The following is a 16,224-nucleotide window of genomic DNA, read 5'->3' on the forward strand; positions in this document are numbered from 1 at the left end:
TATCTATCTATCTATCTATCTATCTATCTATCTATCTATCTATCTATCTATCTATCTATCTATCTATCTATCTATCTATGTATCTATCTATGTATATCTATCTAATGCTAGCCTGTCAGAATATCCAATCTAAATACTGTCAGTCAAAAATGGAAATTACTCCCATCCCAAAGAAAGAAGACAGGCACTCTCTGGCCAGGAGTTCTTAACGTTATTTTTGTGCATTGTGGAACCCCCTCTGGAAGTCTGGTGAAGCCTAAGAAACCATCCTCAGAACTTAAAATAAAATAAATAATTGAAGGAAATGCTAAATTTGAGTCGGCGGTCAGCCATTTATTTTTCGATCCACGTCCACAGAGCCCTGGACTCCAGGTTTAGGAATTCCTGCTCTAGAACAAAGAAATGGTCTTTCTCAACTGTGACCAGAAAGGGAAAGGCTTTTGTCACCATAGCGGCTAGAATCCTAGCCCGATCCAGCTTCTTCCCCGGGTGACCCGATGTTGGCTCTGTGAAGCCCAAGGAATCCCCGAGATCTCTTTTAGTGTCTCAGGCTCCCTGGGTGATGGCCGTTGCACAGGTGAGTTAGGAGCTTGGGGATCCACACTCCTCGAAACTCCCTTTGGGGGCTAGTTTTGCTTTTCACTACCCCGCTTCACACCATTCGAGCTCCAACCCCGACGCCCTCCTGAATTCCAGGTGCTGCAAGCGGAACTCGCGCCCACGGGGGGGGGGGGGGGGGGGGGGGCAAGGTCGGGGCTCGCCCGCCGCACCTGGAGGAGCCAGCAGTCAAACCAACCAGCCAACAAAACCCGCTCAGGATGGGGCGCTGGGATCACGGGAGGGACAGGCCACACCCCTTCCCCGGGCCAGCCCCCGTCTTCCAATTGGCTGATAGCGTTTCCTTCTGTCCCTCCTCCCTGAGGCGGCAGCGCCAATTGCGAACAGAGATGTGAGGGGCGTGACTAGAGCCCCCCTTCCCATTGGCCACCAGCACCGTCGCTCAGATTCCTTGTGGTCTGGGCCGTGCTTGGCTTTTGAATTTGGAACTGACTGGAGGAGCCCGGCGCCGGAGCTGGTGAAACCGGTGGTTTCCTAGCGCGGTCGCTGGAAGGTGCCTAGAGCGCTCACAAAAATCCCGGGTCCTTCCCCGCCCCCGCCCCATTAACTGAAAGCCAAGCCCCGGTTAGAAGTAGCGAGCCCCCCGGTGCCCGGCCCTCCCCTCCCCGCAGCCTTCGGGCCGGAGATTCCTCGTGGCGCGGGGTTTGCACGGGGAAGCGAAGCCACAACGTGGTCCGGGCGGTTGTGTCCCCGCTGCTTTCTCCGCGCGCTCTCCGGGCCAGCATCAGGCAGAGTCCGCGCGGGCCCTGGGCCCTCGCCTATTGTTCGCCGCGGCCGCGGCTTGCTGGGGCCGGGCGGGGTGGCTGTGGGAAGGAGCCGGCAGCCGCGACGCCGCCGCTCCTGCTAGGCTGATCCGTCCCCGGGGAAGTGCGCCGAGGCCGCGTCCCGGAAAGCCGGAGAGAAAGTTTGTGTGCGTGTGTGCTGTGGGCACGCATCTCCCCTCCCCCGCCGCCCCGGGCCGGCGGGGGGGGCGGAAGGCCGGCCGCGCCCCCTCCATCATCCCTCTTCCCACCCTCCCCCCAGATGTGCTGAGCGGCCCCGGGAGGAGGAGGAGGAGGAGGAGCGGGAGGACCCGGCTTCTGGCTTGTGTTTTCTGACTTTCCCCATCCTACCACCTATGGAGGCTGCCGGGTCCGCGGCGAAAGCGGCCCAGGCCGGGGCAGCGAACGGGGGCAGCGAAGGGAGTCCTCCTCCTCCTCCTCCCCCCCCGCCCCTGCCCCCTGCGGGCCCGGCGGGGTGCGGGGATCCGGAGCCCGCCCATTCCTCGAGCCCCGCGGCGGGCCTGGGCTCCCCGGCCCCTCGGCCCGAGCTTCCCGCCTACAAGCTGCAGGACTTCGATACGCTGGCGACCGTGGGTGAGCTTGTCGTGGGGGCGCCGGCGGGAGGTCGGGGCCGGGAGTGGAGGAGGTGGGCTGCGGGGGCTGGAGCCGAGCGCCCGGAGTGGCTCTGCCCCCCGGCCCCTCCCGGGCGTGGAAGTCAAACAAAGGCCGTCCGGGGGTGAGCCGAGAGCACCTCGCTCACCTGAGTGTGCGCCTGCGGGCTCTGCCAGGCTGCCCCCCCCGGGCACGGCCGCGGAGAAAAGAGGCAGGGGCAGTGGGTGCTTCTGCCCACCTCCGCGGCGGGAGCCCTGCTTCCAGCAGCCAGCCTAGCATGTCTGGCCCCGCACACAGTTCTTGCCCTCTGGCTCCTTCGAGCTAAATCGCTTCTTGGCCCTTCCTAAACTGCCAGCTTCCGATAAGCTTGAGTTTTTGTTTTGCTCTGCCTTAAGACAAAACTCGGGTGAGGACCCTCGTTCTGTGTGATCTGTGCAAGCGTGTCTGGTAAAGGAGTGTGCCTGTTAAGGATTAAGGGGTGTGCGACATATCCGTGTTATAGTGAAGAGGTGAGAAACCAGTGGGATAAAGTAGCTTGTTGTTGGTATTAGCTCCTTTTTAATCTAATCTTGCAATATCGAATGGCAAGATTTTAAAGTTGTAGGGGAGCCTTAGAGATCATCTTGTCCAATGCCTTTGTTTTACTGAGGAGGAATTAGTTCAAAGAGAGGTTGCGACTTGCCCAAAGTCACACTCAAGCTAGTTAATAGCAGAGCCCGGACCAGAATTCATAATACCGGATGGTCATGCACCACCTTTCCAGAAAGCAAAATTATAAATCCGTTTGGAAGATATAGACCGGTCTGAAAGACATTCTAAAATGTCATCTAGGGTTCCAGGTTGGAGGGCAGACCTTTGAAAAGGATGTGTTTGATTGTGCTTAAGAGACAGAAAAAGTAACGTTTACTCATAAACTGGTGATAGTGGCAGCTCATATTTTTACCTTCAGTTTGCTTCGCCCAAAGCTGATTGGAAATATAAATGACAATTTGGATGTATGAACAAGACAGCTCTGTGGATTTGTATGTGTGCTTTGGGAGGGTAGGAGAACCTATGGGCAGAAATGACCTCTAGTCAGCAGTTGACACTGGAGAGGAGTCAGATGTAGGGATTACAGCACATGCCAGTGAGGGACTTTGAGTGGTTATTTGAGGGATCATTGAAGATGGTTAGAGCTGCAAGAAATCTTAAGAATGATCAGGTCCAGGTTCCTTATTTTACTTAGAAGGAAATGGACACAGATGTGAATTGTGAGCCTAACAGTTTTACTTAGTGGCAGAGCCAAGATCAGAACCCAAGCCTCCTCATACGAGCTTCCTGTGCTTTGCCACTGTTCCCCCACCCTTTTTATTGTTGCTGTTTTAAGGTGCACTGAAGCTGAACCAAGTTGATGTGGGTTGCAGTTAATGTATTCTGTCCATGATATGTAATCACATGGTGTAGCATGGGAGTAAGCCAGCAGAAATGTACCCTGAAGAAGGGATTTCTGTGTAGAATTCTTTGGAACACTAGGGTCATCTCTTCTGCTTATGTCTAGGCTAGCCCTCCCCTCTACCTTCTAGTTTTTGCTTGTCTATACTATATACGTGTAATTTCTATCCAGTAGAACATAAATTCCTTGGTGACAAAGATTGTTGATTTTTTTGTTTTTGTATTCCTAGTACAAACCTGACATAGTAAGTGCTTAATAAATGTTGTTGAATTATGTTGAATAGCATAAGTACTTTTAGACACTTATTTAAAACCTGGGCTAATCTTGATATAAAGGCTAATGATTTCGGAGAATCTTGCACAAAACCTTGGCAGTTATTGGAGGTGAAAATTAGAGAATGATTTCAAAGTGGGCTCCGGAGAACTTGGAATACCCAGGTTTCATACACAAATAACTAGGCCTAGAAGAGTACCTGAAGTGTGCATATATACAAATATATAAAATAAAACATCAGTTGGCTTTCTTTTCTTTTTTTGGTCCAGGAAAACAACATTTCCTAAAGCAATTTCCTCTTCCAAATGTTTCCTTCTTGCTTACTTAAAACTTTTCCTGTTTTAAAAATATTTTGGTCACATAAGACACACTTAAATGAAATGATGAATCACCATCAAGTATATCTGATCTAAAATTGTAAACTCCCTTACATACCTTTTCAGAAAGTTAGCTGTATAGTGACTTAATATTAGGCTTAGGCAAAGTGACTCCTAATATAAGAAGACACTGAAAGCTGGAATTAGAAAAAAAAAAACAAAGCAAAAATCAGAGATTGTAAATTATCTAGGCCAAGCCATACTGAGGAAGCTTTTGTCCCTAATTTCTGGCAAATGGTTATCCTACTGCCGTGATGGGGAGGCCATAATCTTTTGTGGTAACCTAATTTAATTTTGGATAGTGCTAATTTGTTAGACAGTATTTACCTGTCTCCAGCACCTTGCACCCATTACTCATAATTTTTCTTTCTGGGGCTAAGCAAAAGAATTCAAATCCGGTGACAATTCTTTAGATACCCGCTCTGAGGATTTATCTTATTTCTATATGCTAAATACCTCCAATTACTTCAGGATCTCCATGTAGGCATGGCCTTCACCCTCCCCTGCACGTGTTCCACTTTGTCGATGGTCTTTGAAGTCTTTTGTCCTGTTCTCCAACATGAACAATTCACTTTAGTGAAACTTTTCTCTTTAGGCAATTTATGGTCAGAGAGAGGTACTTAGACCTATAGGTTAAACGGTTTGCCAGAACCATGATTTGTCAGTTTGTACTTGACCCCTGGCCTTCTTAGTTCTCAGACCAGTTTTCTGTCCACTGTGCCAACACTACATCTCTGTAAATCTTGAAGCACTATATAAATGAGTTATTATCCTGGCTTTTACTGAGCTCTCTTTTTCTATGGATTTCTATCGTATTTTTTTCTCGGTACACTATGATTTAGTATTTATTTTATGTTGTTCATAGGATCAGAGGCAGTGTGGGTGTATAGTGGATGGAGAAACTCTGAGTAATAGCCATTATGAGGATAGAGATTTAAATCTTGACTCCAACTCAAGTGTGCTTTCCTATTATGTATACTGCACCTGCTCTCCTAAGGGTAGGCTTAATGTAGTTTATAGACAGAACTTCTGATGAGTCTTGAAGCATCTGTGGAATTTGTGTAGTCAAACAGATAGGTATTGCCCGAAAGGGAAAAAGCATGAACAAGGGGACAGAGGCAGGATTAAGTGTGGTAAGTATGGGTTGAATTCTGCCTTTTAACACTGACTTGGTGTGACCCTGAGCAAAGCACTTAATTTCCCATTACCCTTGTTAAATGAAGAACATAAGTTTTAGAGAAGGCAGGTATCTGCTTTGACAGATGGAGTTTCCTTGTCTGATTTCCCTTTACTAATGAAATCACAGGTCTGTTGCCTGTCCCTGTGATAGCATCATAGCTCTGGGGTCTCTACCTTAGAAACTATCTATCTAGTACTTATTACTTATTCTTATTTTACAGATGAGGGAATTGAGGTCTAAGGAAATTGAGTGCCTTGCCCAAGATTGTGCAGGGATTGAGTATTTGAGCTGGAATTAGAAACTCAAAATCCAGATTCCCTCCTCTTTACGTTTGTACCCTATAGCTATTCTCTAATTATGTTGTTTCTCACATAGACTGGAAAATTCTTGAGGCCAACTAGACACTGTCATTTATATTTTGCATAGCTACTGAACATAATAGTCCATAATCAATACTTTTTAATCTGATTTTAAGTCATTATTGTCACAAAGAAGACTTGTATAAGGGAAGTAGCATAAAAAATGTCATCAGACTTGTGTGTCTGGAAAATATGTGGGATGATACTTGTAATGTGAGGGATAACTAGGCAGCATGTGTGTGTGTAATATTCATGTGATGTCAAGAGATCTGAGGAAGATCCTTAACATTAGCTCTCTCTCGTGGCCTCCAAAACTCCCCTCTCCTCCCTGTTCCCTAAACCTCCTACCCCCAGCTTAGAGGACAGAGATGAGAGAATCACAGAATGAGAAAGTTCAATTGAGTTGCTCCCTGACTGTTTGAAGAAATGCCCACATTGATGAGATCACAGATTCATCCAAGTATTGAAACCACAGTTTACCTTGGCACAGTTGGTCACACAGATCTGCCAGTGGTAAATTTTTTTTTGTTTTTTGTTTTCTTTCTACTTCATTAGTCAGCCAGACTAGAAGGTAGAATTACTAAAGGAACTAAATATAACATTAAGGTTAGAAAAGGTTGTAATTCTTCTCTAATACCTCATTCTCCATTCCCATGTCTTCTGACTTAGAACATAAAATGGAAATTTAGGAATTTTTTTAGTGTTTTTTTTCAGTTTTGTGAAGTGAAGCTAAAAAATATCACATATGCATTATGTATACAGCGATCAATCAAATGTATATGACATATACATACATACACACATACCTATAACATATACATACTTTGGCATTCAAAGTCTTTGCTAACCTGATCCCTCTTATTTTTCTAGTCTTCTTACACCTTACTCCCCAACATGTAGTCTTTGATCCACTGACACTGGTTTCCTGGCTGTTGTATGAACAAGACACTTTATTGTTAGGGTGGGTATTCTTTTATCTCTATGCCTGGAACATTCTCCTTTCTCTGCTCCTACTGCTGACCTCCTTGGTTTCCTTGAAGTCCCAGTAAAGCTCACCTTCTACAAGAACCCTTCCCTAACCCCTCTTAATTTCAGAGCCTTCCCTCTGTTAATTTTTCCATATTTATTTTGCATATAGCTTTTTTTTTGTATATGTCTCTTTGTGTGCTGTCTCTCTCATTAGATTATGAACTCCTTCAGGACAGGGACTGTCTTTTGCCTCTTTCTGTATCCCCGGTGTTTAGTACTTAGTAGGCACTTAATAAATGTTATTTATCTACATAGTTGCTGTTTTGTTTCTGTGGTAATGGCTGCTACCTTATGTTAAGCACATATACAAAAAATAGTTAAGAACAGACTGAATGCTGCTGTAACCTGGGCTTCAAGGTACTTAAAGTCTGGTAGAAAAAAAAATAGCACCTGTGGAATCCTAGAATTTTCATGCCAAACCAGTGCCTTTTTTCTACTTTTCCATGCTTCAGGCATATACTTTTTAAACCAAGTTATGGATCTCTCCTCACCCTTCAATAAATTACACTATTAAGTTACACTCTACAGAGTCATTACTTTTAATTTTGAGTTGAAAAAGGTGAGGTTTTTTTTTAATACATGATGTCTCTTTGCCATGTGTATAGATTTGGTGTTGCTTGAGAGTGGAGTAGGAAAGTTGTTTTTATGTCTGTGAGGAAAGTCTTTTACCCCTAAATATCCCACCATTCGAGAATCACCTCTTTTGTAGTAAATATTTTGTTCACCCATCAGTTCACTTTAAAAAGGCATATGTTTCTGGTTGGGGGTAGCGAATTGTTAATAGTTTAGAGTGGATTAATCAAGAATTTATTGAATGACTACTACATACCACATCCTGGGAATACCAAGATAGAAATAAAGCAGTCTCTTGTCATCAGTCAAGGAGAGTACGTTCTATCTATAGAGACATGCACATATTTAACTATATACAAAGCACTTATGAGGTAATATTTGGTGGGGAAGACACGAGACATAAGCAAAAGTCTCATGTGCAAGGTGGCACCTGAGCTAAGTTTTGAAGAAACCAGGGGATTTTATGACTCAAAAGAGGGGAGAGTCCCTTCCAGGCAGGGAGACAGCATGGGTAGAGGCACAGGGTCAGGAGTTGGGGTGTTCTGTGTGACAAACAACAAAAAGGTCACTTTGGCCACACTGTGGAGTGTGGGAAGGAGGATAATGCATAATAATCTGAGAAAGACTTGCTTTTTTTTTCTTGCTTAAAAGGAGTCAGGACAGCACAAAACACACTGAATGACAGTGGGGAGAGTTTGAAATGTTGTCATTAAGTAAATGGAGGTAGCATGGTTTAGTAAGGAAGAAGTTTAGGGTTGCAGTATTTGGATTTGCATCTTGTTTCTGCTACTTATTAACTGACAGTTTATGGCAAAGACAGTTAACCTTTCTAAGCCTGGCTGTTGCCTCGAAGAGACTTGTAGTTAAAGGAGACAATATAAACAATTGGGACCAAGATAATGGGGCCAGGAGGTTCGGTGTTGGAACTAATTGGGGTAATTTAAAAGGGCATAACATTCTAGGTTTGGGGAGTGATATAGTATAGACACAGAATTTGGACTATGAATGCTATGTTTATGGGAACAAACTTCTGTGACTAAAGAAAATCATTTATATTGGAGGACAATTCATTGACTGGGGAAGATGAGAAAGCCTTTAACTACTCTATAATTTTAGGATCACATATTAGAACTGGAAGGGACCTGAGAGGTCATCTAGGCTCAGTAGAAATGATCTTTCAGGGCTGTATATTGATTTAGAAAATCACTAATTAATATTTTATATGTTGTATTTTTTATTTATTTTATGAAACATTTTCCCAAATACATTTTAATCTGGTTCAGGCCACACTGGGGAGTTTGGTTGGCTGAATTTGATTACCTCTGATCTGGAACTTTTTTAAAATTTAAATTATCCAGGTACAGGTAAAACTGCGTATTTTGGAGGGAAGTCCAGTCTGAGTAAGTGAAAAGGCTGATAATAGCATTTGTACTGTTTTGGAATTTGAGCGGGAAAGGACCTTAGACTTAGATAATTTAGTTCGACATCTTCATTTTATAGATGTGGCAACTGAAGCCCAAAGAGATTTTGACATTCCCAAGGTCAGAAAGCTTGCCTAGAACCAAGTTCTCCCCTATCTCGTAAGTCATCTCTGTAGTGTGTTGGAGAGAGAGAGTTCTGGGCCTGGACTCAGAAAGACCTGAGTTCAAATATGGCTTCAGATACTTTATTTACTGTGTGACCTTGGGCAAGTCACTTAATCTCTGTCTTCCTCAGTTTCTTCAGATGTAGAATGGAGATCGTAATATCATCTACCTCCCATGGTTGTTACGAGGACCAAGTGAGATAATAATTATAAAGCATTTATAAAGCGCTGTGCCTGACATGGTAGGTGTTTAGTACATGCTTATTCTTCTCTGTCTCCCCCTCCTCTCCCCATGCTCTCATTGATATACTTTTAGGAAAATGTTTACTTTTTTTTTTGCTTCTTTTTACTTTTCTTACTGACTGTTTTAAAGGGTATATAATATTAGACAGTGTTTTATAGGTAGGAGCATTTGCTTTTATGAATAGTTAAGTGTATTGTTACTAAGCTTATGTTATTTGTAAATTTGCAAAAAAAAGTTTGCATTGACAGCATTTCAGACATACTTAAAATAGTTCTCTTTTTTAGTTTAATAATCCTCTTTATAATTTTGGATTGGCCTAATTCTTTTAGTAGCAAACAGATTTCTCAACTATGAATTTGAGTTCATCTTTGCACAAATCAAAATTACCACAACTTCTCAATGTCTTGAGTTTAAATTATTGAAATTTTACTCTCTCTCTCTCTTTCTCTCTCTCTCTCTCTTTCTATACACACATATATATACATATACATACATACATACATATATATCTATATATAGGATAATCAGCCAACATATTAGTGTACAAAGAACATTTGGAATCAGAAGGCTTAGGTTCAAATTTTGCTGCTGTTACTCATTGCTTATGTAACATTGATTTAACATAACATTTATAACCTCATGTATGTCTATTTCTTTATCTATAAAATTACAGAATTGAATTTGATATTATGAACCCTGATTGGCTATCAATCCTTTGATCCCAGATAGACTTTCAAAATATTTTTGCATAAATTATCTAATCTGATGAGTGGATATTTGGTGTAATGGATAGACAGCTGGCTTTGCCTCTTACACAAACTTTATCTCCCCAAAACTTTCTTTGTTTCTGGTTGTAAAGCAACTGCTGATCTACATGGATAGAGGGATTTTACTCCAAAAACAAATAAATAAAAAGTTTTTAGTGCATATATATGTATATATATAAATATTATATAATGAATATATACATAAGAAGTGTTACTGCTTAGAACTGAGCTGAACTTTTATTTAGTCTCGTGGTTTCTAGGTGATAAAACTGGTATGATAGCTGATGTTATGAATGGATATCTGACTGAGTTTTCTGACTGCTTAGTGTCTCATATAGTATCATAGAGACAGCGACCTCCAAAGATTAGGCAAAGATGAATAGAAACCCAGCAACTTTTTGATCTGTGTTCCAATATCCTCTTTCTTCTTCTTTTCTTGTTCCTATTCCTACTCAAAGGAAAGATGGAGAAAGTAAGAGAAAAGAGAGATGCTGTTTTTGAAAGGAATTTTAAAATGAAAAATGATTGCATAGGATGATACTGAGATCTCTACAATCAAAACCCTTCTTCCAACCTTTTTCCTGAAGAGCATGTCCCTGGTATTGGAACTCAGAATATGTTTTCTCATTGAAATAGTGATGTGAATGATGGTTAGATACAGATGAAATCACAGAGTAATGTCATTCTGTTAGTAAAGTTAATGAACTATAACAGGATTGGTTTTTGGCAACTGTATTACTAGAAATAAAAATTGCAGGTTCAATAGAAGGCCCTAGAACACAAACTCCCTTCTCCCTATTTGTTGGCAGGACATTCCTTTCCTTCCCCTCTGGAGAAAGTACAGCTTTGTATGGCTGCTCGGCTTTTCTTTTCCCACGCTTACAGGGACCTGGGCTTTTCTCAGAACTATCACCTGCCTGGTGTCATGAGTGATCTAGGCCTGCCAGGGCTCTTCTTTCACTCCTACTATTGGTGACCTTGGTTATGTGAGCCTTAGGAAAATGTTCTTATCCTAAGCCAGGCCTGGACTCTGACCCACTTTTGAGAGCTAGTATTTGAGAGAATGCCATTCCTGCCTTCGTAGTAGACTCTGCTAATGGTGACCAGTACTGAAGGGACTGGTATCACTGTTATTTTTTTTTTTAGCATACTTTAAATATATTATGGGTAGAACAGAGGAATAAAAGGATGGCCTTGCTGTTGTAAGGGGTATAGTTGAAGTATGTATTTGTAATGCCAAGCAAAGGCAACTTCCCAAGGTTCAAAGTACCAGCATAGCTGCTCTCCATTTTATTCAGTGACAAATGAAGAACAGAGAAGATCAAAATATAGCATAATTCAAAATACAGCATTCACCAAGGATAATTCAATAATTTCCAAGTACTATTCCACCCCTGGACATTGCATTCATTTAGTCAATCACAAAGCCCCTCTTCTCAAATGGAGATTTAGTTTCAGTCATAAGCAAAGTACATTCATTCGGTCAGTCACAGAGCACAAAAAAGTCAAAAGTTTGCCACCCTTGGATCACAACTGAATAGGCCGTCTACCCCAGAGTTACAACAAGCTTAAGCACAGCATTTAATACCCAAAGAGAGGGCTTTTCTTCATCTTGACCCGAGGCAAGTTCTCAGCAATCTTTGTTCCTGGGGAGACAACGTTTAGCAAGGCCATAAGACAGGTTGCCAGTGTCCTCATTAATTCATTCTCTGTCTGCAGAACAGTCCTAGGACCCCTGAAAACATTAGCAAAACCACCTTCCAGGATTTCTGTAAACATGCAACAAGAAAATCCTTCAGAGCTTCTGAATCAACAGCAAAACAACAGCTCTGTCCTTCACCAGTGGATGCAATTCATTCTCTGTCTGCAGAACAGTGTCTGGACCCCTGAACCAGCAGCAAGATTCTAGGACCTCTGCAGCAACAACACTGTCCTTCACCAGAGGACGAATCTGGCAAAACAACATCAAAACAGACAAAGTACCAGTATAACAGCCATGTCTCCTCAGTCCTTGGCAGCTCTCTAAAGTCCTGGGCAGTTCGAACTGGCCCTCAGCAATCTTCTCCGTCTCTCTGCCTCCATTATCCTGCTTCCAAAAAATTCTTCTGCTTCTCTCTGCTTGTGTCTCTCTAAATTCACAGCACCAGCTCCTCCCAGTTCAGCCTTCTCTTTTCATGTCAACAAGTCCACCCCACAAGTGGGATTCATAAGCTCAGGGTTTTAACACAATCAATCTGAAAACCAAGCCAATACAGGGAGATCTTTAAATTCCATTACTATTACAGTATTAGTGAGGCTTTTGTAGCCTAACCATAGGCTGAAATAATGGCTTTTTACATCTATTTCCCCAAAGAAACTGCTGTAATGGGAATGTAAATTTTAAAGATCTTCCCTGCCCCTAGGCTAAAGTGCACCTGGAACCTGGGGTGGGAAGGCTTGTTTTTCAGTAGATACTTCTTGATTGGCCAGTGGGTCCAGAAGGTTGTTACATTCTCTGAGCCAGGAGAAGGCTTTATAAGCCCTGATGTGTAGCTTTGTCTTGGAGCTCACTTTGAGAAGTGTTCTGTGATTTGATCTGGATTCTGGGAAGCCCTTGTTGAGAGCCCCCCCTCGGCTTTGAAAAACCCAGATGTTGAAAACCAGATATTGATTTGGTATGGATGTAATGGTTGGACATTTTGGAAACTGTCTATTTGATCTGTTTCTGTCTTGATAATTCTGCCTGTATACTCTGAAGTTCTGGGTGCTGACCTTTTCCCCTGACCTAGGTAAATGATACATGTTTGACTGATCAAAGTAAGCTTGTTAACCCATTTTGAGTTGCTTTCCTTTATCAAAGCAGATCTAAGAACCTGTGTGAGCAGCCACCGTGGGGACGCTGGGGTGCTTGTGCTACACTTGCTTATAAAATTGGGAGCTACCTTTACATCGTCAAGTCAGCAAGCATTTCTTAATCACCAGCTACGTTCCAGGCGCTGTGTGCCTGTAGCACTAAGTGCTGCAAATACAAGGATGATTCTTTTAACATATTTTGCCTTTAAATATAAAATTTCAAAACTGGGGAAAAAGTTGATTTTATTAAACTATAATACTTTGCAAATTGAATAGTAAATACTGGCATAGATCAATCTCTTTACTTTCATTTTTCTGTTTGGATATATGTTTTCTTTTGTAGTTTCTGATAACTTCAGATCATTGAATTTTGGTCATTGAATCCAATCTCTACTTTTTTTTTTATACAACATCCCACCTTTGTTGGACTGTTGTGGAAAAATACTGGGATTTTAAGTTAGAAATTGGACTTTTGTGATCCCAGGCAAGTCATTTCTTTTCTCTGGGTTTGACTTTCTTCATCTGTAGAATGAGGGAGTTGGATTAGATCAGGTTCCTTCTAGCTGTTAATATGTGACCTTATGAGTGCATAACTATCATCACCCACTTTTGGTTATATCCTACCAGTAATAAGGAATTTACTACCTATCAAAGTAACCCATTCCATTTTAACTTTATAATTTTTATGGAAAGAGAGAAAAAATTTTGCTTTTACATATCCTGTGCCTTTTTTAAAAAAAATGTTATGTCCCTTTGGCTCACTATGGAAAGTGGCAAAGTGGATTGTCTTTGTTTCAAAGCACTGAAGAATATTGTAGAAGGTAGCATTTGAGCCACTTGTCCAATTATCTCTTTCCATACATCTAGTCTTTTGTTTCTTTCTCTTCCAATTCATTAATTTCATTGACTTGGAAGTTTCTTTCTCTTTCCAGTCATTGATTCCAGTCACTTTTCTATGCACAGTGACAGAACAGATAGATGCCCTTGGAATTTAAGATTTGTTTATTGTGAAGGTGTAGCAAGGGGTGGGGAACCTTCAATCTTGAGGCCACATGTGGCTCTCTAGGTCCCCAAGGTGACCCTTTGACAATTCAAACTATCTTATGTCTGTAAAGTTTGGATTCCATCAAAGGGCCACCTTGAGAACCTAGAGGACCCCATATGGCCTGGAGGTCACAGGTTCCCCACCCCTGATCTAGCAATTACTCGGATACTAAGTTTATTTTCTTGAGGGAGAAAAAAAAAATCTTAAAGTGAAACTGATCTCTTAATTCCTTGAGAAGGTGTGGTTAGTATTGTAGCTCTGAAGTGCTTATATTCTATTCAGAACCAAGTTTAACTGAAAGGTTCTAATATGACCTTTTGGCATGTTGGTTTAGGAGAGCTGGTGTTGTCATTGTGGGTAGATTATTGGGCCTGAAGTGATGAAAACCTGTGTTCTAGTCCTGTCTCTTGACGTACTAGCTGTTTGACCACTGGCAAACTACTTAACTTTTCAGTTAACTTAATTTCCAAAACCACTTAACTTCCCAGGCAGCTCTCTGATACTATGTTAAAAGGAGTTAGTCACTGCTCTGGACCAGTAGAAGACTAGTCTCCACATTATTTCAGACAGTTCCTTTTTTTTTCCCCCCATGTTAGGGCTATTGACGGTTTCTTTCCATGGAGTAAAGATGTTTTTATGGAGGGGCAGCTAGGTGGTGCACTGAATAGAGCACTGGCCCTGGAATCAGGAGGATCTCAGTTCTAATTTGCCCTCAGAAACTTAACACTTACTAGCTGTGTGACCTTAGGCAAGTCACTGAACCCCAATTGCCCTGCCTTCCCCCCTCCAAAAAAGCAAAAAACCCCCAAAAAACCAAGATTTATGGAGAAATCATAGGAGTAGTGCTAGTTAATAATATTTTAAAATAAGTTTTTATTGCTATCTTCTGTTTCTTACAACATCATAGTTATGCCAAGTATCTGTTCCCTTCCCAGAGAACTACACCAAGAAACAATCAATTTTTTTTTTGAGAAAGGAAAAAAAATCAACACAATTGATCGTTAAAAATGTCTAAAAAACATGTTTGATATATAATACCTATGGACCTGTCTCTTCCTGGAAGGGATGAGTTGTTTCTTCCCATATCTCTTCAGTTGAATCCTGCTTGGTTTTTATAATTTTGTTACATTCACTTTTGATTTTTTTTTTTTATTGTGTAGTTCTTCCCATTATATTGTTGTAGTTACCATGTATATTGTTTTCTTGACTCTGCTTACTTTACTTTGCATCAGTTCACATAGATCTTTGCATCTTTCTTTGTATTTAGCACATAATTTCTTGCAGCATACATTCATTCCATTCCATTCAGGTGCCAGTTTGTTTAGCTATTCCTCAATTGACTTTGTTTACAATTTTTAGCTATCTCAAAAAGTGCTAGTATAAATATTTTGGTGTATATGGGGGCTTTCTTTTTACCAATGGTTTTCTTGTGGGTATAAAGCTAGTAATGGAGTCTCTGGTGCAGAGAATTTTAAAATATTTTTAATAAAGTAGTCATTTTACTTGTATAATTCCAAATTGCTTTCTAAAACAATTGCACTCTTTCATAGCCCTCCCAACAGTGAATTACTGTTCCTATCATTCCACCTCCCCATCAACATTTATTATTCCATTTTTTTGGCAGTTTTTTTCCCCCCCAGTTTACCAGGGTATGAAATGAGGGCTGCTTGGATTTGTATTTCTCATTATTAGTGACTTGAAGCATTCTTTCAGGTGTTTGTGAATAATTTGCTGTTCTTTTGAGAACTATTTTGTTCATATCATTTGACCATTTATCTATTGGAGAATTGCTATTAGTAGCACATCTATTTCCATAATATATACACGCATATGAATAGTAACATAGTGTATATATTTTGGATTCTAAACCCTTATCAGAGGAATTTGATACAAAGGTTCCCTCCCCGCCCTCCCCCCCCATTTGTTCTTTCTTTTCCTAGGTGCATTAATGTTGTCTGTATATGTGGTTTTTAGTTTCAAGTAATTGAAGTTATCGATTTTGTCTTATGTAATTGCATTTATCTCTCGTTTGGTTCAGAATACATCTATTCCCCATAGTTCTGAAAAGTGTATGATTACTTTCTCATCTAATTTCTTTATAGCATTATTATCTTTAATATTAAGTTCAATAACCACTTACAATATATGGTGGAATATGATGTGAGGTGTTGGTCAAAGCCTAATTTCTACTAGAATTTTTCTAGAAGTTTTTATCATATACGGAGTTTTTCCTTAGGTAATTTGTGTTTTCCATTTTATCAAACACTAGGTTGAGTTCAATTGTTTCTGATTTTACTATGACTCGTCTCTTCCATTCTTTGTCTATTTTTTAACCATTACAGATGGTTATGGTGACTTCTGCTTTGTAATGTAGTTTGGGGTCTGGAAGTGCTTTTCCTTCTTTGTCCCTACTTCTTTTCATCTTGGTATCACAGATCTTTTGGTGTTTTTTAAAAAATGTATTTTGTTATTATTTTATCAAGTTCTATTAAACTTTACTTATTATATATTATTATATGTTACATTATATATTATAA

The 16,224-nt window shown here is 41.1% G+C and overlaps 1 protein-coding gene across 4 annotated transcripts in view; it reads left to right on the forward strand.

Moving 5' to 3' along the window:
* The first annotated feature begins 307 nt into the window (after positions 1 to 307).
* The window catches only part of PRKX (protein kinase cAMP-dependent X-linked catalytic subunit), a 151,412-nt gene continuing 135,495 nt past the window's right edge, over positions 308 to 16,224 (forward strand). The window contains exon 1 of one of the 4 annotated variants that reach the window (XM_069072835.1): positions 308 to 1,111. Coding sequence is in view for 2 of the 4 variants with exons in the window: in XM_069072833.1 (XP_068928934.1) it covers positions 1,736 to 1,973 (238 nt within the window). In the remaining 2 variants the exon portion in view is untranslated. Of the gene's footprint in view, positions 1,112 to 1,612; positions 1,974 to 2,121; positions 2,501 to 16,224 lie in introns of those variants that run through there. The other 3 variants (XM_069072833.1, XM_069072834.1, XM_069072836.1) reach the window with 3 other exon arrangements.

Source organism: Petaurus breviceps, unplaced genomic scaffold (assembly GCF_028583685.1).
Source record: "Petaurus breviceps papuanus isolate PSGF00001 unplaced genomic scaffold, PetGlider_PUasm1.0 90849, whole genome shotgun sequence".
Lineage (NCBI taxonomy): Eukaryota > Metazoa > Chordata > Mammalia > Diprotodontia > Petauridae > Petaurus > Petaurus breviceps.